The sequence below is a fragment of the Sander lucioperca genome, chromosome 1, assembly GCF_008315115.2.
Source record: "Sander lucioperca isolate FBNREF2018 chromosome 1, SLUC_FBN_1.2, whole genome shotgun sequence".
NCBI lineage: Eukaryota > Metazoa > Chordata > Actinopteri > Perciformes > Percidae > Sander > Sander lucioperca.
In genome coordinates, this window is record NC_050173.1 from 5,108,381 (window position 1) to 5,134,953 (window position 26,573).

A 26,573-nucleotide genomic window follows, 5' to 3' on the forward strand; every position below is an offset into this window, starting at 1 on the left:
TAACTGACTCTGAGGTGAAGTTACTGAGTCTGAGGTGAAGTTACCATAGTAACTAAGTCAGAGTTTTCACAAAACCTGCTTCCTGAAACAGAACCCAGATCTGTACGGCGGTTTACTAACGACAAAACTGACTCTTAGAATTATAATAACACAATAAAAACATTATATCATAGTAAAAAATAAGAATATAAAATATACCACAAAGTACTCAAGTTAAAGTACTGATACCACAGTGTAGAAATAAGTATCTTAATTCAGGGGTCTCAGATTCAATTTACCTGGGGGCCGCTCGAGGTAGAGTGTGGGTCAGGCTGGGCCGCATCAAGTATTCAACAAAAGTATTCTTTGTTTGCTTTCTTAAATAAATCTTGTTGCCTCAATAGACGTTTTTTAAGATTGGCGACCCGGTTCTTTCTCTCATCTCCCTGGTATTTTGTATACTCCTCAGCATGTCAAGTTGAGTAATGACGTCTGATGTCATATTCCTTGTCCACCGCAACTTTCTCTGTGCATATGAACCGCAGGAAGCTGTCACGAGACTAGTGCCACGTTCTATTTATCTCGGAACTCGGAAGCCGGAGCTGGGAATGACGTCATACCCGAGTTGAATGCGTTCCATTTAAAAGTCAGATTTTCATTGTTGTCATTAGCTCTAGCCCGGTTAGCTATCGTTAGCAATACCAGTTGATAACAACGCATTACGCCATTTTTTGTGCATGCAAACAGCGTAACAACATGTCCACAGATAGAAGTTGAACATGCCTGCGTGAACGACTAATTTAGTGGCACAAATAAGACATAAGTGCTTATAACTTTATGTTACTGCAGCTTTCACTACTGTTGATACAGGGGGCAGCCATGTTGGATTTTGAACTCGGGCTACTGCGAGGTTGTCCGAGTTCCGAGCTCGTAAATCCGAGGTCAGGGGGCGTGTTTACGACTTTGACCTCGTTAAAACCGAGTCGCAAGGTAAATAGAACGCGGCATAGCTATGGTAGCCCGTAAGTGATAAAAAAATAATAAAAAGCGTGGCAAGCGCGGCACACGCAATGACTCGGCAAAAAGGTGCGTTTCAGAACAATGCGCAGGCTGCACTGAAACTAAACTTTGATGTCAAGTAGGGGAGCCACAAAATATCATCCCGCGGGTCTCAATTGGCCCCCGGGCTGCGAGTTTGAGACCCATGTCTTAAGTAGTAATTAGTAACATCAGCTGATGATCCTGATCAGATTCAACTGTCTGGTTCTCTGACAGGAGGAGACTCTCCATCCTCCACAGGACACAGAGACACTGAGGAACCAGGAAATCCAACCCTAAACCCAGGATAAAGAGGCTGAGTGAATGTGGTGTTGAAGGTGTAGAGGTGGATCAGTGAGTCAGAGGAGACTGAGTAGAAGGACAGAGAGCCAGCAGGACAGTCCACATACACTGCTACTCTCTCAGAGTCAGAGGAGGAGGAGGAGGAGCAGAGATGGAAGACTGTTTCTCTGTCATTGTGACAGACTGTGTAACCATCATCAGAGCAGAACAGATTCCAGGACTGATTATTACATCCAAACAAACAGTCATGGGCTCCTTTCCTCCTGATTCCTCTGTAACTCACTGCTATAGAAACCCCTCCTCTCCTCTCGACCTCCCAGTAACAGCGACTAGTCAGACCATCTCTACACAGCAGCTGAGGCCACCAGTAGCTAAACCTCTCTGGATGATCAGGATATGACTGATCCTCCTCCACATATGTCACCTTCCTGTTGTTGTCAGACAGTTTGAGTCTTCTGCTCACTGTGTTTGTGTCGAGTGTGAGTTCAGAGGAATCTGACGGAGAGAACGAGACACAACACAGCTGCAGTTATTAACCAATCAGCACATTGATGATGACATCAGAGGGTTGAATGAGTGATGTCACAGTTCCATGAATGAAATGTAAAACAGACTTACACTTTCTCAGACCTGGTGTCAACCATCTGACTCCAGCAGGCTCCACCCTGAAAGGAGGAGGGGGGGGGGCATTACATCACACTCACACATTATTATACACTGATGAAGGAACAGTTTCTCTCTCTCTCTCTCTCTCTCTCTCTCTCTCTCTCTCTCTCTCTCTCTCTCTCTCTCTGTCTCTGTCTCTGTCTCTCGCTCTCCGTCTTTCGCTCTCTCTCTCTCTCTCTGCCTCTCTCTGCCTCTCTCTCTCTCTCTCTGTCAATCAACTTCTGGATGAAAAAAAAGAAACCGCAGAAATCAATAACCTGCAAATAGTAGAAGACGCACTGCAACATAAATATCTGTCTTACCACCAAAAAAAAAAGATCTCCAGCATATCTAAGCCTGAAAGACAGCAAGGAACAAACCAACCAACCCTGCTAGCCTGACACAAACCTGGAGGAGAGGTAGGAACAGAGGCTGGAAAATAAATCAATAGGGAAAGCATCCTAAGACATAGACACTAGGGGAGAGCCGGGACAGTTGAAACACTTTTTAATTAAACGTAATTTACAAAGCGATCGTATCGCACTGAAAGGTAATATTTTGTCACTAGCAACCTACACCTGTCATCTGTCAAATACAGTTGCATTTTCAGCTTTGAACAAAACCGTTCAGGAATTATTACAGCAAAAGTGGGACGTGCGTAATGTTTCATTCGGCCCTCCTGGTCGGGACGATTGAAACAGCATGGGGGGACGGATGAAACATACAGTTTAAGCCATATAAACTTCCCACAACTTAAAAATGTACTACATATCATGAATGGTACTCCCAAAAGGTGTTATTTTAGATAGATTGTTGCTGGGCTATACGTCTTCATGAATATCTGTTAACCACTAATCACTGTCATCATGAAGCGGTTATTGAAATATCATGCACTGTGGATGATTCTGCCATTTTTATAGCTAGAACAGTACGTTTTCCCATTTATATCATGTTTCTATTGTGGAAAATGTCATTTCACTAGGTTTTTACGTGGGTTAGGTCACTGCACATCCAAATAAATGCCCTTAACGACCCACAGCCCGTCAGTCTCCATAGGATAACATGGAAAAACTCGACCTCCTACCTGGTGGGCCCAAATATATTTTCATCTTTCTAAAACTGCTTTTCCATGTCTCCCCTCCATAAATTGTAGTATAAACACAGATATTTGTGCATTTACTTAAAATACACGGAGTTACAGCCAGGTTGGAGACAGTTGAAACAGCTGTTAGACATGTGCCATTATAACGTGTTTTGCTTTCCATGTAAACAAGCATGCAATATGAAAGTCTGGGATTGTGGAGAACACTAAATGGTCTACTGAATAAGCACATAGTCAAACCTTTAAATAAAAAACACTCATTAATAATCGAAAAAAATATACTCTGTGATAAAAGGAAATAACAGGAAGATATTTGGCTGATAGAAGGAGGTTAACATGCTCTATGTTTTGACCTAAGGAAGTCTGTCTATCATCATTGCACTCGGAGAAAACTGGAATGTTTCATCTGTCCCGTGTTTCAATCGTCCCGGTGCTCCCCTACAGAGCGAGTTAAACAAATTAGTTTGAAGAGGGGAGATTTGTTGGCCTTGACAGCAGAAACTCGGCTAGCTTAGCTAGCCTAGCCATTTTGACAGTTGGAATCAGTTGGAGTCAGTTGGGATCAATTTCAAAAATCATTGTCCCATAAAAGTGTGCTACCATGGAGACGGAACTAAAAAGCAACAGATGCAGCAGAGAGTTAGCCTGGCATCGAGACAGGAAGACTCAGACAGACAGGTCAGAGAGAGAGACAGGCTCAGTGACCACCAACTGGCCCTAGAGACAGGAAGACTCAGACAGACAGGTCAGAGAGAGAGAGAGACAGGCTCAGTGACCACTGTCACGACCCCTCCCTTTTCTGCCTGCTGTTGGCTTCTCTGGCTTTCCTGGCATGAGCTGGCAGTATGGGAGGGGTTGTTAATTAATTAGTGGACACCTGGGAAGGCCTCAACCAAGACTATTTATACAAGTAATGTCTGATTGTTCTCTCTCGGCATTCTCCTTCCTCTAGGCTCCACATCTCCTGGTTTGGGTTTGGTTTATCTCCTTTGTTGCAGTTGTCATTTGTCCACACATCTTTCACTCACACACATCGCATACACTACTGATAACATTGATTCCACACCTGTTCTGATTCTTTTGTTAATAGTAGTTTGTTTACTTTACAATAAACACTTTATTTGCCTTCTTAACCTGTTTGGTCTCCCCTCTATATTGCATGCATTGAGCCGGTTTGTGACAAGTGGGGGCTCGACTTAAAATATTAGGAGTTAATTAGGTTAAGTCTAATTTAACCTAAATTGTGTGTTGTCCTAGAGTAACTTTGTGTCATTTGTTTTGAGGAGAAATCCAGGCAGTTGTATCTTATACAACAAGATGGCGCCACAGAATGGCGACACAGTGTGTTGGTGCGCTCTGTTTTGTTTTGTTTTGTTTTGTTTTAACTTTGTTTCTTGCGATGGTACCCGTTCTCATTCACCAGTGAAGAGCTCGTGAACTTCAGGGGAACAACACAATCAACCCACTTTTCTTCTCCCTTCACTGGAAATTTTGGACATTCTGGTCAAAGGTGCGCTCACCTTTGTCAATGCAGCGAAAGGCCAGAGGAGAGGGAAACGGGCCGGTCCGCTTGTGCGTCTCCTCCGCCTGCTGTGTCACAGCAAGTGAAACAGCAGCTTTCTTTCTTTCAGCAGCTAGCAGCTCTCCTGATCCCTGGCTGGTTAGTAGCTTTCCTGATCCCCGGCTGGCTAGCAGCTTTTCTGATCCCCGGCTGGCTAGCAGCTCTCCTGATCCCCGGCTGGCTAGCAGTTTCCCAGGTCCCCGGCTGGCTAGCTGCCCCCCTGAATCCTGGCTGGTGTCCAGCCCCCCTGAACTGGCTATAACCGCCCCTGAGACTTTGCCAGTTTCCGGCGCCACTGAGGCTGCCTGGGAGACTCCCCCGGTGACTTTGCTGGTCTGCGGCGCCCCTGAGACCGCCCCTGAGACCGCCCCTGAGACCACCCCTGAGACCGACCCCTGAAACCGCTCCTGAGACTTTGCCGGTCTCCGGCACACCTGGGACCGCCCTTGAGACCACCCCTGTGACTTTGCTGATCTTCGGTTCCCCTGAGACTCTGCCAGTCTCTGGCGCCCCTGAGACCACCCCTGAGACTTTGCCAGTCTCCGGCGCCCCTGAGACCGCCCCTGAGACCGCCCCAATGACTTTGCCTTAGTCCTGCCCCCCAGAGACTTTGCTTGTGTTGGTCAGACCGACTCCTGCCCCTCATGCCCTGTCGGCGGTCAGGCTGACTCCTGCCCCTCGTGCCCTGTCGGCGGTCAGGCCGACTCCTGTCCCTCGTGCCCTGTTGGCGGCCAGACCGGAAACCACCCTGACTCTCTCCACACCCCACCTCTGGCTCTACATGCCACTGTACTTAATCTGCTGTTCTGCTCTTTTATCTTAATTCTTACTCTCTTATTTTTAATACATTCTGTGTGTGTATGTATGTATGTATGTATGTATGTATGTATGTATGTATGTATATATATATATATATATATATATATATATATATATATATATATATATATATATATATATATATATATATATATATATATATATATACACATATATATATATATATATATATATGTTTATACTTATATTGTTTGTTCTGTTTAACCTGTTTGTTTATTTTAGAGAATGTGTGACATGCACCTACAACACCAAAACAAATTCCTTGTATCTGTAAAAAACGTACTTGGCAATAACACTTTTCAGATTCTGATCATAAAATCTATGTACACAAACAACAAATGTTCAGTTAAAATTGGCCACCAACAAACACATTTCTTTACTCAAGAACGTGGAGTGAAACAGGGATGCTGCCTGTCCCCGACTCTGTTCAACATTTATATAAATGAATTGGCAAAACCCCTGGTATCACTCTGGGAGATACTGACATCAAATGTTTGTTATATACTGATGATCTAGTCCTGCTGTCCCCTACAAAAGAAGGCCTACAACAACACCTGGACCTCCTGCACAGTTTCTGTCAGACCTGGGGCCTGTTTCACAAAACCAAGATAAGGGATTAAGCTCGGATTTCCCCGTTATCCTGGATGAATTTAGCCTTGACTCGGTTTCACGAAAGTGGAGGCACATAAATCACCATGGAGATTTATTCTGTGCAGCTAGCCTGCTCCCGACCAGGCTAACAGCCAGGACTTATTTAATCCTGGAGCCTTTTCTGATCACCCAGCCGTGGTTTTACCCTATTGTTATCAGCCTGGATTAAAATACAACAGGTGCATATTGCTGTTCATTAAAGTACTGTTATTTAAAGTTGTGACCATTTAAAAAAAAATAATTATTCATGTGACAGTCATTGTTACTGTTATATTGCTGTATGAAGACTGCTGTTCATATTGTTGTTAGAAGTATGATTAATATATTATAGCAGTTGTTGAGATAATTAGAAAAGGCTGATAAAATTTCAAATGTGTTTTAAATGAAGTCTGTTACTAAATGCAATACATACAATGCTGTACATTTATATAGTTGACCAATGCACCTTGAATTATTTTAGTTGATTCATTTTTTAAAAATTCTTTAACAATAAGGATCATGTTTGTTCCGCTTCCATGTGCATTGTATTTGGCATTCTTAACACACAATGTGCGTTGTCCAGTAAACTGGGACTATAATTTGGGAGGATTGTACAATTTTAAGAACATATCCTAATTGTACAATCCTCCCAAATTATAGTCTTAGTTCACTGGACCAGTAACTATCTAGTGATCTAGTGATGTAGGCTACTGTACATTCATGTAACAACAGGGAGAGGACACCGCAATTGTTTTTGACCTTATATTTTGCTGGGGAGGAAATAACTGATGAATATACTCTGTTCCATTCATGTTTACAGTGCGCATGGAATTTATCACTTATCTTTATAGTTTCTAGATTTAGAGTCAACTTTTTTTCAGGGTCTTTATTTTCTATGTCCATATATACAAGGGAGCAATGCATATAATATGTAGAGAAGGAAACTCGCCCTCTGTAAAAAAATACAAAATAAAAAAAAGCGTGGCAGATAATAGCGGACAGACTGAATGATAGTCTAAAAATATACATTTATGAACTACTGCGCTTAACTGAAACCATTCAGTGAGTCACTGTCATCTGCAAAAACGAACAGTTGTACACCTTGCATTATAAGTGAGCAGTGGAAGTTAATATGACTTAGGAAATTTATATTTTAGCCCAAGAGAGAGAGGGAGGAACAGAGTTAAAGAGATATTTACGCATCATATTCTAGCATTGTAGAAAATTGATCTTCATGGTAAATTTCCTGAGTAACTTTATCTTCTGCTTACTTTTAAGGCAAAGAGTACAACTGTTAATTTGTGCAAATGATTAGTAGCCTAATCCTTGAATGGTATGATTATGACGGTTTCAATTCAGAGCAGTGGTCAGTTAATGTATATATTTAGGCTACTTACGCATTCAGTTGGTCCGTGATCGTCTGCTACGCTTTCTTCTTCTTCATTACAGCGGCCGTGTTTCTTTTCTTTTTATACAAATAATGTGTTTCACGTCATCATACTTCCACAAGAAGCTGCTGCTCACTCTGTATAAAGTATGTACAATGCGTATTCTCCATTTTGGCATCAGTAAATCTGTGATCGACCTCACGGTCTTTTGAGGAAGCCGTGGACGCGCATCTATCTGAATTACTTCAGCCTGGCTCAACCTAGTCGCTCCTCCTCAGCCTTGCTTGGCCTTCGTGAAACGCACCAAGCCAGGATGCACAGATTAGACTAGGTCAAGCCTCGCTTTATCAGTTATCCTGGATTTATATATTCTGCTTTTGTGAAACAGGCCCCTGGGCTCTGACTGTCAACCTAAACAAAAGCAAAATACTTATTTTCCAGAAAAGATCTGGGAATTACAGTAAACAATCAATCAATTCTATCTAAATACAGTTCAACTAGAACATGTGAAAAACTACACATATTTAGGTCTCAATATTAGTTAATCCGGTTGTTTTCAAATGGGTGTGAATGAGCTAGGAGACAAATCAAGAAGAGCATTTTATGCAATTAAAAGAAAAATCAAAACAGACATTCCAATTAAAACTTGGTTAAAAATATTCAAACAGTAATAGATCCCATCACTCTATATTGCAGCGAAATATGGCAGAGACAGAGAGAGAAAGAGGCAGGGCAAGACAGAGAAAGAGAGAGAGAGAAAGAGAGAGAAAGAAAGAGGCAGGGCGAGAGAGAGAGAGAGAGAGAGAGAGAGAGAGAGAGAGATTATGGTGAGCATGTACGGAGTTGTGAATAACATGATTTCTCTGTGTGCTATGTAGCCTAAACATCACACCCTTAATATGATCAAAAACAGGATAGTCCTCATAACTTGAATATTCATGTCCCTGTAAACACATACAACAACAGATACAAACAACATGCTAGATCCGTGGGTTCAGCGATAGCAGTGTCCATAGGAACCAGCAGTTTATTTACGGCAGTGGCGGGCCGTGTAGTTTACACCTGGGCCTTCAGTACTGTCCTACAGCAGTTAAACCACCTTTGAATAACCTCACCATGACACTAGGATATTACCGTGTGGAATAACATTATTTACCACAAGGCTCTACACCTAGAGACACCTAATACACTGGATGGAAGACACGATGCTGCATCACATGTAGTCAAAATGAATGGAATTACCAAAGAAACCAAAACAAACCCTCAATAACCGGTCATATTTACTCATACAGTGACCACAAAGCAATCAAAAACACAAATAACACAATCAGCGATCAACAGGCCTGCCCACATATTCCAGCCAAGCAGCGGGGGTTAACACATGTGTCACCACACACACACACAAAGGCACAGCGGCCACTGACACTGTTCTAATCTTTAACACCTGAAGCCAGCAGTAATAGCTAGTAAAATCATTTCACTAAAATGCTGAAAAATCCATTAAACTTACCAAAAGCTGCTCATCATGTAAAAAAAAGGTACATCCACCTTTCTTTCATTAACTTTACATCTAAAAATGTAAACAAACTTGCAACGCATACAATATATGAAATACATATGAAATTGATAAATATATATAGTTATTTTAGAAATGAATATATAGGTCTTTAATTACAAAAATATAATTTTCTGATTATGACAATCTCTTGGCCAGCCTTGCTGGCCCAGACGGCGCAGATCGAGTCATAACAATGAATATTCTGATTAATAGCAGATGACTTGGGGTGAAATAACGTATAAATAATGAGGAAAATATAACTGAACATAGCAGAGAGCAGAACAGACTATTTAAATATTTTCACATTGTTATCATTAAATGACTGTCTCATAGAAAAAAATGGAAGCACAGTGTGAACAGCATCACGGCTCCTGGTGCCACTGCCACACTATCATTTACAGACCCAACAATTCCCCCAAGAGCAAGCTTTTGGTGCAACAGTGGACCTTTCGCTGTAGAGAAACATCAACATTACATCACTCTCACACAAATATATTAACTTTGCACTGCAGGGACTACGAAAGAGGATTTTGAGGGACTTTTTGAATTTAGAGTCGGTACTCTCCCAGCACAAGCAGAATTTAGAGAAATAATTGGTCCATACATCAGTGTACGTATCTGATCAATCACATGAGCCATGCAGCACCGTCTGCCCGAAAGAGTAGATTAATGCCTCATCCACACACTCTTCTCACAGTGTAGAAAGTGATCCAAAAAACATATTTCTTCAAACCACAGACAGTTCCTTTAACTTACAGAGATGTGTCCAAACTATATCAATCATTAACAAAATGGAATTATCATTTTAGTTCCTTGAGATGTTCTACTTTAAAACTTCCTACACAAATATCTCCTTTTTGTTCATCAGTGTTTGTACCTGAGAGTGTCCAGTCTCCAGAGAGGATCCTTCAGTCCAGCCGACAGCAGCTCCACTCCTGAGTCTCCTGGATGATTGTAGCTGAGGTCCAGCACTCTCAGATGGGAGGGGTTTGAGCTCAGAGCTGAGACCAGAGAAGAACAGCCTTCCTCTGAGATCAGACAGCCTGACAGACTGAAAACACAGAACAACACACAGAAACCCTCTGTGAACATGTGGACTCTATGTTTGTTTGTTGTCTAGGTACATTTTGGACCAGATATATAATAAATCTTTAAAATCATCTGTGCTTTTTAATTATTTAAATTATTATTCAAGACTACTGCTAAAGTTTGTCGTATAAACAGACACAAAGCTACATGTTAGCTGTTTATCAACTAAAGTTAAATCAGATTTTTAAATGGTCATCAGTTGAACAGGTTGATGAATCCTGACCTGAGAGTCTCCAGTGTGCAGTGTGGACTCTTCAGTCCAGCCGACAGCAGTTTCCCTCCTGAATCATTCAGGTTGTTGTTACTCAGGTCCAGCTCTGTCAGGCTAGAGGACTCTGAGCTGAGAACTGAGGATAGAGCTTCACAGCTTCTCTCTGACAAGTTACAGCGACTCAGTCTGGAGAGACGACAGGAAGGAAAAAAGGTATTTATTATTAACTCCTGTTGAAAGATATCAGAGTATTTAATGATGAATAAATCACACAATAAGTCTGGACTTTTGGTGATAGAGAATATGAAATCCAATTTAAATTAAAAGTTTTGCAATATTATTCTAAACAAGTTGGAAACATGAAAACTAATTGTGACTGAATGAGGAATAAAAAGACATCCAGTATTCAAAAGATTAAAAAAGAAAATAAAAGAAAAATGAGGTTCTCAATCTCAGCCATACATCATACTTCATGCTTTACGACATATTATAAATAAGAACAAAATGCTTTGGAAAAATTCAAAGATTTCTGAATTGTTAAATTTTAAATCCTGACTTGAGAAGGGCGGTTTAAATGTAATGAAACTTAACGTATAAAGAAATATCATATAAGAAGACAAATATCGATTGTGTTTATATGTTGAGTCTGGATTTATGGTGATCCAGTATATGAAATCCCTTCTCAGCATGTTTAAATATCTGCTGCTCTACTCTAAACAAGTTAGAAACATGATAATTAATTGTGACTAAGTTAAGCAATATTACACGAGAGGGTTTGATTTAATGTCATTATTGTTAACATTAGCTTTGTAACAGGAGAGATCATGGAATTTTCCAAAACGTAATAACTACTGCACATAAAAACACCAAACTGATTGGCTAACTTAATCTGGTTATAACTAAAATAATTACTGTGCCGTGCTATGTACTGCAACACCCTGCAATGCCCTGCTATCCCATGAACTAGTATGACTACTATTTCTAGTCACTGATCCATTATCTTTTTATTTTTACTATTATTGCCACTATTCATCACACCCCCAACCGGCACCGTCAGACACCGCCTACCAAGAGCCTGGGTCTGTCCGAGGTTTCTTCCTAAAAGGGAGTTTTTCCTCGCCACTGTCACACTAACTGCTTGCTCTTGGGGGAATTACTGGAATTGTTGGGTCTTTGTATATTATAGAGTATTAGGTTTAGAGTATTAGGTTTAGACCTACTCTATCTGTAAAGTGTCTTGAGATAACTCTTGTTATGATTTGATACTATGAATAAAATTAAATTGAATTGATCCAAACAGCTGATGTGATTCAAACAGCTGATGAGAGCCAAACAGGTGATGTGATCCAAACAGCTGATGGGATCCAAACAGCTGATGTGATCCAAACAGCTGATGGGATCCAAACAGCTGATGTGATCCAACAGCTAATGTGATCCAAACGGCTGCAGCTGATGTGATCCAAACTATTCCAGTATCGGTTAACTCCAGAGTGTTGTAAAAATGATGTTTCATCCAATGATTCACTTTTCATCCTCTTCCAACCATTCATCAAATGTAAGTCCTCCATATAAATCCAAAGTAACAACAAACGATCCATTGTATCAATGTTGTAGGCTAACGTTACTGTTTTTTTTTTTTATTCAGCCCTGGAAATTACAATGTTGCCATGGAAATGGCAGAGTAATATTTTATGTGAAGCACCAGGTGCGCTCAAATGGCTCTGGGTGGGCTGTCATGCTGATTTGAGTATGTTTTAAACGTCTATTTGAACAATTAAATTGTCTGGTCGGATCTAATTGTTGTATAATAGGAATAAACAAAGTCACATAATAGTAAAATATAAATTTCATTTTCTATGACACAATTCTAAATCAGAATAAAATACTTTGGAAACATTCGCATTTTTTAAATGTTTCCAAAGTATTTGTTTTTCAATACTGTATTTTCAAAGATTATTGTTCCTGATCTGACCTGAGAGTCTCCAGTTTACAGTGTGGACTCTGAAGTCCGGACAACAGCAGCTTCCCTCCTGAATCCTTCAGGTCGTTGTTACTCAGGTCCAGCTCTCTCAGACTAGAGGACTCAGAGCTGAGAACTGAGGACAGAACTTCACAGCTACTCTCTGACAGGTCACAGCCACTCAACCTGAAGAGATGACAGGAAAAGAGACATAACATTTGTGCTTAAATGTTGAGTCTAGACTTTTGGTATATTTAGTATATTAAATCCCTTTTCAGTTTAAATCCTTTCTGTTTTATTCTAAACAAGGTGTAGGTAACTAACCAAGACTGACTCAGGAATCAAATTAACATGATATTAAAATATAAAGGATTTCTAGATCTCAGCCACAGTTCATATTTCATGCTTTATGATGTGTGATAATAAATAACAACAAAACACTTTGGAAACATTCAAAGATTTACCAAAATTAGTTCTGACATGAGAAGGGCTGTTTACATTAAATTAAGCTTAACGTTTATAGAAATATCTCAAATTAAAGACAAACAGTAATTTGTAACAGTAACTCGAAGTAATGGACTTTGGCGGAAGCAACTGTCCGCTGCACGTCACACGGTTCACGCCTCGCCATCGTGTATTAACACCTGACAATTGACCCCTCGAAGGGCATTAACCCTTACACAAACTACTGTTGAAAGATTTTATGATGAATAAATCACACTTACAGAGCTTTGTTGGAGGGACGGTAATGAAGAAGACAGATAACCGTGGATTTCCACAGGATGCGGAACGTCTGCGGACCGGCTCCGCTGCGGAACGGCTGCGTGCTCCACCGTCCGTCAATACCCACCATGTCCGGATTTGATGCGTAACGGCTGCGGCCAGCCGACCACGAGATCTCGCGAATTCACGTATGTTCGTGGGATATAACAGGATGTAGTTTCTATAAACAGAACCACAAAACCAACAACAGTTTGTTTCCATCCAGAGGAGTAGAGGGGAAACAACTCTGTGCTGTGTTTTCCAGGTGTAGTGCAGGGAAATATGACCTGCCGTGAGCACGGTGTATTTTATTTTGAAAAGTATCCGGATGTTTTATTTTGTTTCTGTGCTCGACTTCCTCTCCCGTACAATCTGAATTGTGCTGAATTGCTGCGGAGCTCTCCGTCGTCCGTCAAAAATAGAAGCTCTGCGTATCTGCTCCGGAGGGCTGCAGACTGACGGAACTGGGACAGAGTAGGGACGCAGACGTTCTGCAGTCAGTGGAAATACACACATTGACTTTAATGGAAACCTAATGACTCCGTCGACGTTCCGCAGACGTTCCGCAGACGTCCCGCATCCAGTGGAAATTGCCGGTAACAGTTTATATGTTAAGTCTGGACTTTTGGTGACAGAGAATATGAAATCCATTTTAAACATGTTATAATTCTTGATATATTATTCTAAACAAGTTGGAAACATGATAACTAATTGTGAAAAGTTCACATAATATTTAAAAACAAATTAGGTTCTCAATCTCAGCCATAGTTCATACTTGCTTACTTATGTGCTTCACAATATATTATAATATTTACATTTTGAGTCTGGACTTTTGGTCATACAGTATACTAAATCCCTTCTAAGCGTGTTTAAATCAAATATCTCAATATGTTAATGACTTTCATATCCTATCTCCACACCAATCTGGATTCAGACCTAATTTTTCTACAACCGCTGCTCTTATGAATTTTACCAATGATATATTTTCTTCTTTAGATAATAACATGCCTACTGGTGCAATTTTCATTGATCTGACAAAGGCTTTCGACATGGTTGATCACTATCTTCTTCTTGATAAACTTTTTGCTTTTGGCTTCTCTAGACATTCTTTTTTATGGTTTAACTCATACCTTCACAATAGACGCCAGTGCGTTTCTTATAATGGTTGTCAGTCTAAATTTTTAATTATTGAAAAAGGTGAACCTCAAGGCTCATCTCTGGGGCCTTTGTTATTCTCTATTTTTATTAAAGATCTTCCGCAATCCTGCTCTACTTGTCATATTCATTTATATGCAGATGATACAGTGATCTATTCCTCCAAGCCAGATATCTTACATATTGAGCATTCACTACAGGCAGACTTTGATGCCGTTCAAAAATGGTTTTCACATAACAAACTTTTACTTAACAAGAAGAAATCATATACCATGTTGTTCGGCACTAAATTTAATTCTCTTTACCCAGTGAATAATTGTTCAATTCGCTTTTTGGATGGAACAACACTTGAGAAAGTGGAGGAATTTAAATATCTTGGTCTCTTGCTTGATTCTCTGCTTTCTTTTAAACCTCATATTAATTCAATTGTTAAGAAAATAAACTGCAGTCTGAGAACACTCTATTGTTCTATCAACTGTTTTACACTAAAGGTTAGGAAAAGGATCATCTCACAGCTTCTATTACCAATATTAGTTTATGCAGATGTTATTTATCAGAATACCTCCGAAGCAAATCTTATCCCTCTCAATGTAACCAATAACAGTCTCTGTCGATTTGTTCTGAGGTGTCCTTATAGAACCCATCATTGCCTGATGTATGAGTCGCTTCATTGGTTAACACCCAAATTTAGAAGGCATTCTCACTGGCTGCATTTTATTTTTAAATCGATTTTTTAAAATTATCCTATTTATTTGAAACAACACTTAATCCCATATAGATCGACATATAGTCTGAGACATACTGTGTACCCCTTTTTCTTTGTTCCCAGAATCTCCAAAGAAATTGGATGACGTGCCTTTAAATTTAAAGCACCATCTGATTGGAATACCTTGCCCACCTCACTTAGATCAATTACTTAATTTGTTTTGTTTAAGGCATCAGTTTTTAATTATTTACAAATAACCTGCTCTTGTTTCTAACTTGACATATTACGATTTTTTTGTTGATTTACTTATTTATTTTATGAGTTGGCTCTTGTTTGTGCATCTACTAAAATAGCATCATATTTGGGATGTATGCAAATGTACTGTTTTTTTAATTGTATGTATATGGGGGAGGGGGATCAGTTGTTGTTAGAGCAGTTAGGCTTGGGAGTGATGTATGTATTTGTGAATGTATTTTGTGTTTTGTATTTACTGTTTAATTGTTTTAAGGACCCCCTTGAAAATGAGATGATTCATCTCAAGGGGTTATCCTACCAATAAATACACTATAAATATCTGCATCTCTACTCTAAACATTTCTAAAGTTAGAAACATGATGATTAATCATGACTGAATTAGGCAATATTACACGAAAGGGTTTGATTTAACATCATTACTGGCACGATAGTGATGCGGTTAAGACCGAGGCGCTGGCGCCGAAGTTCGTAAGCATGACTGAAGTGATATTATGAAATTAAATCAAACCCTCTCTGTATTCATATTGTGGGGCAATTCGCTCTCAAAATAAAGAAAAGCAACAGAGACGATTTGTAGTCCCTCCCTGTTAAACATTAGTCAGCCAGTCATCTTAAGCTAATGTTAGCTTTGTGACAGTAGACATCATGGAATTTTCCAAAACTTAATAACTACCGCACATATAAACACCAAACAACGTGGCTAACTTAATCTGGTTATAACTAAAATATCTACTGAAAACATATTTTTTTCATGGATAGATTTAGCTAATATACGTCCACGACACGTCTCATTATTGACATGTCAGTGGCACAGTTGTTTATTTTTCAATACTGTGTTTTCAAAGATTATAGTTCTTGATCTCACCTGAGATTCTCCAGTTTACAGTGTGGACTCTGAAGTCCGGCCAACAGCAGCTTCCCTCCCGAATCATTTAGGATGTTGTTACTCAGGTCTAGCTTTCTCAGACTAGAGGACTCAGAGCTGAGAACTGAAGACAGAACTTCACAACTAGTCTCTGACAGGTTACAGCCACTCAACCTGAAGAGACAACAGGAAACAAGACATAACATTTGTGCTTAAATGTTGAATCTAGACTTTTGGTATAGTTAGTATATTAAATCCCTTTTCACTTTAAAAATCCATTGTAAACATGTCATAATTATTGCTAAATTATTCTAAACAAGTTGGAAACATGATACCTAATTGTGACAAGTTCACATAAGATTTAAAAACAAATTAGGTTCTCAATCTCAGCCATAGTTCATACTTGCTTCACGATATATTATAATAATAATTTATATTTTGAGTCTGCACTTTTGGTGATACAGTATATGAAATCCCTTCTCAGCATGTTTAAATATGTGCTGCTCTACTCTAAACAAGTTAGAAACATGATAATTAATCATGACTGAATTTGGCAATATTACACAAAAGGGTTTGATTTAACGTCATTATTGGCATGACAGCGATGTGGCTAAGACCGAGGCGCTGGCGCCGAGGTTCATAAGCATGACTGAAGTGATAAAATGACATTTAATCAAACCCTCTTTGTATTCATATTGTGGGGCAATTCCCTCTTAAAATAAAGAAAAGCAACAGAGATGATTTGTAGTCTCTCCCTGTTAAAACATTAGTCAGCCAGTCATCTTAAGCTAACGTTAGCTTTGTAACGGGAGAGATCGTGGAATTTTCCGAAACTTAATAACTACCGCACATATAAGCACCAAACTGCTTGGCTAATTAAATCTGGTTATAACTAAAATATCTACTGAAAAAGAATATTTTTTTCATGGATAGATTTAGCTACTATACGTCCACAAACTTCATTATTGACGTGTCAGTGACACAGCTGATGTGATCCAAACAGCTGATGTGATCCAATAGCTGATGTGCTCCAAACAGCTGATGTGATCCAAACAGCTGATGTGATGCAAACTATTCCAGTAGCAGTTATTTCCAGATTGTTTTAAAAATGACTAGAGGACTTGGAGCTGAGAACTGAGGACAGCACTTCACAGCTTCTCTCTGACAGGTTACAAACACTCAATCTGGAGAGACGACAGGAAGTAAACAAGTTATTTCTATTTAACTCCTGTTGAAAGATATCAGAGTATTTATTGATAAATTTAAGGGCAGTCTGAATTTTTTGAAATTTAATAAAGTCTAAAGTTTAGAGAAATTAGACAAATAACATTTGTGCTTAAATGTTGAGTCTGGACTTTTGGTGATACAGTATAGGAAAACCCTTCTCAGCATGTTTAAATCTTGCTGCTCTACTCTAAACAAAATGGAAACATTGAAGGAATAAACAGAAGTCCAGTAATCAAACTCACATGATATAAATGTGATATAATAACATAATAAAATAATTTCTGGATCTCAGTCACAGTTCATATTTCATTCTCTATGATGTGATTCTAAATCAGAACAAATTACTTTGGAAACATTCACATTTTTGTTTCTAAAGTATTTTTCAATATTGTCTTTTCAAAGATTATTTTTCTTGATCTGACCTGAGAGTCTGCAGTTTACAGTGTGGACTCTCTAGTCCAGGAGAGAGATGCTTCCCTCCTGAATCCTGCAGGTCGTTGTTACTCAGGTCCAGCTCTCTCAGACTAGAGGACTGGGAGCTGAGAACTGAGGACAGAGCTTCAGAGCTTCTCTCTGACAGGTTACAGCCACTCAGCCTGAAGAGACAACAGGAAGGAAACAAGATATTTACATTTAACTCCTGTTAAAAGATATCAGAGTATTTATTGTTGAATAAATCCCACCTACATAGCTTTTTTGGAGGCTTTGACCACTGGAAGCAGCCTCAGAAGAGCCTCCTCTGAAGCAGAGTATTTATTCAGGTCAAACACGTCCAGATTTTCTTCTGATGACAGTAAGATGAAGACCAGAGCTGACCACTGAGCAGGAGACAGTTTACCTGTGGAGAGACGTCCTGAACTCAGGGCCTGTTGGATCTCCTCCACTATAGAACGATCATTCAGTTCATTCAGGCAGTGGAACAGATTGATGCTTCTCACTGCAGACAGATTCTCATCCATCTTCTTCTTGATGTACTCAACTATTTCCTGATTGGTCTGTGAGCTACTTCCTGTCTTTGTCAGAAGACCTCGTAGGAGAGCCTGATTGGTCTGAAGAGAAAGACCGAGGAGGAAGCGAAGGAACAAGTCCAGGTGTCCATTTGGACTCTGTAAGGCCTTGTCCACAGCACTCTGGTGGAGATGTCTTAGTTTTTTTCTGAATACTTTAGACAGCCATGATGATGTATGTTTTTCTGCCAGCAGGTTGACTCCAGAGTTGATGAAGGTCAGATGGACATGAAGAGCAGCCAGAAACTCCTGAACACTCAGATGGACGAAACTGAACACCTTGTCCTCATACATTCCACTCTCCTCTTTAAAGATCTGTGTGAACACTCCTGAGTACATTGAGGCTGCTGTGATATCGATGTCACACTCTGTTAGGTCTGATTCATAGAAGATCAGGTTGCCTTTCTGCAGCTGCTCAAAAGCCAATTTCCCCAGAGACTTGATCATCTTCCTGTTCTCTGGACTCCGGGGTGAATCTGTCCCAGATTTTTCATGAAACTTGACGTTCTTCCGTTTTGATTGAACCACTAGGAAGTGGATGTACATCTCAGTCAGAGTTTTGGGCAGCTCTCCTCCCTCTCTGGTCTTCAACACCTTCTTTAGAACTGCGGCAGTGATCCAGCAGAAGACTGGGATGTGGCACATGATGTGGAGGCTTCGTGATGTCTCGATGTGTGAGATAATTCTGCTGGCCTGATCCTCATCTCTGAATCTCTTCCTGAAGTACTCCTCCTTCTGAGGGTCAGTGAACCCTCTGACCTCTGTAACCATGTCAACACACTCTGGAGGGATCTGATCGGCTGCTGCAGGTCGTGTGGTTATCCAGAGGCGAGCAGAGGGAAGCAGATCCCCCCTGATGAGGTTTGTCAGCAGCACATCCACTGAGGTGGACTCTGTAACATCAGTCAGGATCTCAGTGTTGTGGAAGTCCAGAGAAAGTCGAAACTCATCCAGACCGTCAAAGATGAACACAACCGAGAACTCTTCAAACCTGTAGATTCCTGCTTTTTTGGTTTCACTAAAGAAGTGATGAAGAAGTTCCACCAAGCTGTACTTTTTCTGTTTCAGCACATTCAGCTTTCTGAAGGTGAATGGAAATGTGAACTGGATGTCCTGGTTGGCTATGCCTTCAGCCCAGTCCAGAGTAAACTTCTGTGTTAAGACTGTTTTCCCGATGCCAGCCACTCCCTTTGTCATCACTGTTCTGATTTGTTCATCTCTTCCATGTGGGGTTTTAAATATGTCTTCACATGTGATTGTTGTTTCTGGTCTGTCTGTTTTCCAGGATGCTGTTTCAATCTGTCTGACCTCATGTTCATCATTGACCCCTGCAGTCCCTCCCTCTGTGATGTGGATCTTTGTGAACATCTGATTCAGAAGGGTTGGGTTTCCTGCTTTAGCAATTCCCTCAAACACACACTGGAACGTCTTATGTAAGTTGGATTTGACATTTCGCTGGCACGCAGCAAGAATCTCTGAATTAATAAAACAATGAAATGAATGAGGGGTTGTTCTGGTGAATGTGAGTGTGCACATTTCTGTATTCATGAAATCTATTCAGCCCATTTGACGACGAGGTCCTGAATATGTTAACTATTGTAAAATGACTTAGTATTCCTCAAAAACAACTGATATGTTGGGTGTCTTAGTCATACATCTATGAACACTTCATTGTCCAAATAATTCAGAAGGTATATGACTTATTTGCAGAGGGAATTAATATTGGCCAAGCAGTATATTACAGTGACATCAGTGTGTGCAAATTTTAACCAGCAGAGTAAACAAAAAGTCTGACCTTGTTTCATAATTTTTTTTTTCATGGAGACACTTTAAATTTAGTTTCTCTTGTGGGTGTTTGGTAGCTTGTTCTGTTGTTGTCAACACAACATATGTATCTTTGTAGATAAGAGGGAGACATTGGTAACAAAGATAATGTTTGTTGAAGACTGTGATATATATAAGTTTGATCTTTGTTTCATCCATTTTTTTAAATTCATAATGATTATGACTTACCTGCAGGTACTGAGATGTTTGATAAATTCTTGTGATTCATCTTCCCTAAAACTATTCTGGTCACTTCCTTAATGTTTTTACTGTAGGTCTTGAACATTGTATCCACTGTTTTCACCCTGTTAACATTCTCCAGTTCACACTTTGGGATTGCTGGGAAGTCTCCAACGGCCCCTTCCTGCTGTAGGAACCACTGGAATGTTTCAAAGTCCTCAGCTCCCAAGTCTTGTAAAGTTCTTAAGACGACTTCTTGTGGCGTCTCCATCTTCTGTCCCTGCAAAGATCCAAAAGAAACCAAAAAGAACACCGTCACTTAACATAATTTCTTTGGGGAGTTTGAAAATACTCTGATTATCAAAACACACCAGTTTTGTAGATTATGTTATGATGATTATGTGTAAACAAATAATTCAAGAATATTTAATGGATCATTATATAATGGTAATTAATAAAACAAAAGTAAAGATTCTGCATTCATTCTATTAGACTTCAGTTTTTCATCTGATACAGCGGATTACTGTATCGTACTTGAGAGGCTCAGGCAGTGGATGGAAATGTTTGGATCAGTTCTGGAGTGGTTTTCTTCTTACCTTTCACACAGGAGTTTTTCAGTTATTGTTCATTACTATGCTCCGTCATCTAAATCTATGTCTCATGTTTCTGTCCTGAGTCCAAAGCTTTTTGCTTTATACATTCAGCTCAAGTTTCTGTTGGTCAAATAATAAGTCATTTAAAAGATTTCTCCATAGAATCAGAATTGACTTTAGTGTCATTGTAAGTAGATAGAACAAAATTGTGTGCTACTATATGGTGCAACATAAAAAACATAAACTAATAATTCATGTGTTTATTACCTCATGTCTTAACTACTGCAATTCTCTTTTGCTTTGCCTCTGTAAGACTTCCCTGAATTACTTGTAAGTGGTCGAAATGCTGACACCAAACTTTAGACCAAGCCCTTTAAAAGGTCTCATGTTACTCGCCCTGCTTGACTCAGGCTTACTCATCACAGTCACCATGGGAAAAGTTGCCATGCTGTGGTGGTGTGAAGCACTTGACCTCAATTGGATTACTATGGAGGGTTGGGAACTAAAGTGAGGTGGTGTGTGCCAGCCACCGTGGAGCAAAGATAGAATGTGGTTCTACCCACCGAACTCAATAGGGAAGATCTTGAGGTGCATCATGGAACCCCCAGAGTTGAGAGAATGACATTGAGATGGCTCAGACAGACAGTCTCTTGGGGCCAGAGCAGGAAGGATACTAAAGACTACTGCTGTTGATGCCTGTATGACCCATTAAGGCCCCCAAAAGTCAGTCCTGTATTACTTCAGTATTGTGTAGGGTCACCCATATTCCAGGTAGCAATTAATGTGATGGGTCCAGTACCGTATGTAGCACAGTATGTGCTAATCGGCATTAACTAGCACTGCAGCTGGCCTATGCACAACATCCCGATTGCACCCATTGTTATGGCTAGGCCTGAATATGTCAGAAAGTTGCATGACCGATTGTAGACAGCCTACAGCTTGAGAGGTCACCTCGCTGCCGAAAAGGCCCACCAAAGTAGCAGCAGGATGTTCTTTAAGGAGAAGTGGTGACACTGCTAGGTGCTACAGTGCAGAGTAATTCCCCTACCACTCAAATAGCTCCTCTGGTGGATCATGGAGTTAGAAGGTTGCACAGGTAACAGCGACTGTTGGGTCTCTTTCAAGACTTTGCTCTTTTCAAGCGACGAGGAAAAAAGGGGATGTAGCAACTCTGCAGGACTAATATGGGAGAGAGTCTTGGGGAGTTCATGGGGGAAGATGTTGCTCCTAGTTCATCTGAAAGGTCAGCTTCAGAAAAGGGAAAGGGGCAGAGAAGGGGAGCGATAGTTGGAGGGAAAAAACCAAAAAAGAAAGCCTGAAGGGAGACGTGTTTAAAATGAGTCCAGTTATCAGCTAACTAGCAAGTTTCAGCTACCAGCCTTTTTGTTTTTTTCTCTTTCAACCCTGTTATCCCCGCTACCACTTCTAGCCACAACCATCACCAAAGAAACGCCATCTGAACGCATCGTAAAGTCAAACATCTATTCATGTGATGTCAGAATAATGAGAAAAATAAGTTCCTGACTGGGAAAATGCGTGAATGCCCCCTGAAGTGGAAACAATCACCCCCGTATCACCCCTCTTCATATGTGCCTTCGGCTCCAGCCTCTTGTTTTTACTGAACACCGGCCGCTCCTATGATATACACACTTAGTTTCCTATCGATCCTTCAAAATAAAAGGCCCTCATTATTTTGTGATTTAAAAGCTTTTATTGTGAATCAGGAAATGTTGGGGTGTCATCAGCAGTAACTTGACATGACTGACAATAGTAGAGTACAAACCGGAGAGATATATTATTATATTTCATTTCAGAAACCAGCACAGGAGAACTGACAATACTTGAGTACTTTTACATTCACATGCCTGTCTATCTGGGAGCTCTTTTTGTAAAATATGATAAAAACTAGTTCCATGTGTGTAGTGGCAATCTGTCCACAAAAAATGCCACTACAGGGATTTTGAAGCCCTTTCCAACTCTTGCTGTTGCAAAAAATGAGGTCCTGCATCGTCATATGATTAATCCTTTATTGTATAAATGTATTTAAAAACACATACAAAAGACTGACTTGAAAGATTAAAAACAAACAGACGAGATCTACAAACCATCACTATCACACAGCTGAGGTTGAAAAACTGTGTGGCTTCCTCAACTAGATTCCCTTACTGGCTCACCTGTGATTCCCTTACTACCCTGGCTGATTAACACATACACACAGGTGCGCAGGTGACGCAACGAACAAACCATTCACACAAACCCACCACCCACACACACTATACATGCACACACATCCAAATTGGCCACAACACACCGGCCCCTAATTGTTACTGTATAATAACACAACAATTCACCAAATTAATAATGGAGCCAATGACAAATCATTCAATAATGTTCATATTGCAAGTGTGCATTTTCAGTCAATAATGTTCATGTTGAGTAAATATCCATGGAGTAGGTAACCTCTAGGTTGAGATTTCAGCATTACAAAAGTCTTAATCAGCCTCCAGCAGAAGACAGATCTTTGTGATCGGTCTCTCAAGTATGGTACATTTAGTCAGGACTTTGACAGACCGTACCAGTCCCTGTGTGTCTGGAAAGGTCTGCAACACCTTTCCTAACAGCCAGGATCTACGAGGGGCAGTAGAGTCCACCACAAGAACAATGTCCCCTGCAACAAAGCTCCTCTTGTCCTTTAACCACCGTTGCCATTCCTGTAGCAGTTGTATGTACTCCCGGACCCATCTTTGCCAGAAAAGATCAGCAAGAAACTGAACTTGCCTCCATCGCCGTCTGGTGTACAGATCACTTGTGTCAAAAAATCCTGGTGGAAGAGCAGGTTTACCTTTCAACAACATAATGTGATTGGGAGTCAGGGGTTCCAAATCATTGGGATCATCTGAAGTTTTTGTGAGTGTACGGTCATTAAGGATAGCTTCTACCTCACACAGAAGAGTTTGCAATCCTTTCTCATCTGTGGTTTGCTGATGAAGTACGGAATTCAGCACCTTCCTGACCATACGAATGATTCTCTCCCATACTCCTCCATGATGTGAAGCACTAGGGGTGCTGAAGGTCCATTTTACTCCAGATTGAAGTAATGTGTTTTGAATTTGCTTGTGGTTCAGACCAGATAGAGCTTGTATCAGTTCGCGTTCTGCTCCGACAAAGTTGGTTCCGTTATCAGATCTGATGTGTGACACATCGGCTTGAAATGAATCGGCGCAGTGCATGGATGCAAGAACTGGTGTCCAATGAATATGCCACTTCCAAATGCACTGCCCTGTTGGCCATACAAGTGAAGATAACTCCATATCTTTTGATGCGGCTACGGCCTGCCTTCACCTCAAAAGGACCAAAATAATCGATGCCCACATTTGTAAATAGTGGGAGATCTGGTTGGAGTCTTTCCTTTGGTAAATCTGCCATCTTTTGTTCACCCAGCTTTACCCTATAGCATCTGCAAATAACAGAGGAAGAAAGGATCTTTCTGGCTGCAGAATTAGCACTGGTGATCCAATACTGTTGGCGAAGTCTGGAAAGCAGATGATTTCTTCCACAATGTCCCAATTGCTCATGAATTTGGCGCAAAATGAGAGTTGAGATGTGTTGATTTTTAGCAAGAATGACTGGGTGTTTCATGCCATCAGGCAATGCCGCTTTACTGAGTTGTCCTGTCACTCTCAAGAGCCCATTTTCCAGCACTGGGTCAAGTTTGTAAATCTGACTACTTTTCTTAACTCCAGATGTTCCACTTTGCAACGCAGTTATTTCATCGCTGAACTTTTCCATTTGGCAATACTGAATAACAGTGTTGGGAGTAACGCGTTACAAAAGTAACGCAATTACAGTAATGTATTCCTTTTTGCTGTAACGCAGTAATATAACGCATTACTAATTAAATTTCGATAATATTATACTCGTTACAATCTCAGTAATGCGAGTTACAACGCATTGTAACGCAACATTTAGTGGTGCATTGTTTTTTTTAAAGAATTCACCAACACCGCACATTTTTTCACAGGAAAAAAAAAGCCGTATTATTTTCCTGTCGCTGTATTCGATGGTTGAGATGACTGCAGAGACAGATACATTTGCGATATGGACATTTTCAGGAGTTATTACACTGCGTTGAAGCGAGCTGTCCTGTTTCTGTTCCCGTGGTCAGAGCCAGAACCAGAGACGGTACGGACAGCTTGTATGTCCCAACAGGTGACGGTGCGTCAGCGGCTGACAGATATAAACATGTCAGGAATTAATGTTGAGGCTTGCTACACGTAAATATCATTGCATTTTATCAGCCGTGGAGAGTAACTATGCCTGTAGTGGAATGGCTTCGAATCACGACCAAAAGCGCTTGTCTTTTACTGTGACCATTTACTGTTCAATATGTTGCAGTTTTACAAACAAGAAAGTGAACAACTGGAGCCTGACGGACATGTTGCATCTCAGTAAGCTAGCAAGAGTAGGCTACAAAACAGACAACGTCCGTGTAGCCTACTTCAAAATAAAAGCACTTCCTGTGACGGTTCGCAGTGAAACTAAATTACTGTTAAATAAGGTTGTGTAGGCTACCTTTTCAAAAATCAGCTGTAAATCAAGTACTGTAAATAATGTAAATAGTGAGTTTTAATCACACTATAATTGAACATTTCCTTTAGAGTGTTTTAAACTAAACAACATGAATTTCTTATTCAAGTGCTATAAACATTTTACAACAATGTCGTACTTTTAATTGAATATTTTAATTTTCTCCTACTTGCCTGTTACACGTTTTACTTATCTATTTTTTATAGCTTTAGTTACTTTGCATATTTATATTGATTTTACAAAATATGAATAATCTATGATGTATTAAAGTGGATAAAGAGGAGACTTTATTGATCCGGTGGTGAAATTCACAAGCTAGCTGCCAAATCAAATTTCCCCTGTTATTTTGGTGAAAGTAACTCAAAAGTAATGCAAAAGTAGTGTAACGCATTACAATTCAGAGACAGTAATATTGTAATATAACTAATTACTCTCAAATGACAGTAACTAGTAATCTATAATGTATTACATTTTGGAAGTAACTTGCCCAACACTGCTGAATAATGGCACTTTCAGCGGTGTTAATATCTTCCAATGCCAAAGTCTGACCACCCAATGTGGCTTTGAAGCTTTGCCTTTGACCTCGGGGTCATCACAGCTGAAAGAAGCAGGTTCCACAATATTTAGAGGCCATTCACTTTCATTTTTGAAAAGGAAGTCTGGGCCGTGGATCCATCTGCAACATGTAAGGAGTTCCTCAGCTTTCAAACCCCGAGAGGCCTCGTCCGCTGGATTCTGTTTTGTGTCAACATACCTCCATTGGGAGACAACAGTGGCTTCTCCGATAATGGAGATCCTATTTGACACAAAAGGTGTGAAAGCGTTTCATTCCTGATGTACTTTAGCACAGTTGTGCTGTCCGTCCAGAAGACTGAACTTTCCAGCTCTAAATGCAACTCTGCTTTCAGCATTCTGTCAACTCTAACAGCAAGCACAGCAGCTGTTAGTTCCATCCTTGGGATTGTCGCCTTCTTTACTGGCGCAACTCGGCCTTTCCTAAAATGAAGGCTAGGTGAATCTTGTCCCAGTAGTTTTTTAACCTCAGGTATGAAACTGTGCCGTAACCATCGTCTTTACCATCAGAGAAGTGATGTAGTTGGACACTTAA

The 26,573-nt window shown here is 40.2% G+C and overlaps 1 protein-coding gene and 1 long non-coding RNA gene across 2 annotated transcripts in view; one reads left to right on the plus strand and one right to left on the minus strand.

Annotated features, from left to right (window-relative positions):
• Positions 1-20,585, minus strand: LOC116067369 (NLR family CARD domain-containing protein 3-like). The gene is made up of 9 exons (XM_036006392.1): positions 20,295-20,585; positions 17,962-19,756; positions 17,697-17,870; positions 12,317-12,490; positions 10,357-10,530; positions 9,922-10,095; positions 1,939-1,985; positions 1,187-1,815; positions 1-247 (listed from the first exon to the last, which is right to left on the minus strand). The coding sequence occupies exons 1-8, from the start codon at positions 20,554-20,556 to the stop codon at positions 1,232-1,234; spliced, it is 3,384 nt and encodes a 1,127-aa protein (XP_035862285.1). The 5' UTR covers positions 20,557-20,585; the 3' UTR covers positions 1-247; positions 1,187-1,231.
• The window catches only part of LOC116067370, a 24,967-nt gene continuing 18,882 nt past the window's right edge, over positions 20,489-26,573 (plus strand). The window contains exons 1-2 of the long non-coding RNA XR_004109187.1: positions 20,489-20,499; positions 26,232-26,237. This is a non-coding gene — a long non-coding RNA (uncharacterized LOC116067370). The remainder of the gene's footprint in view (positions 20,500-26,231; positions 26,238-26,573) is intronic.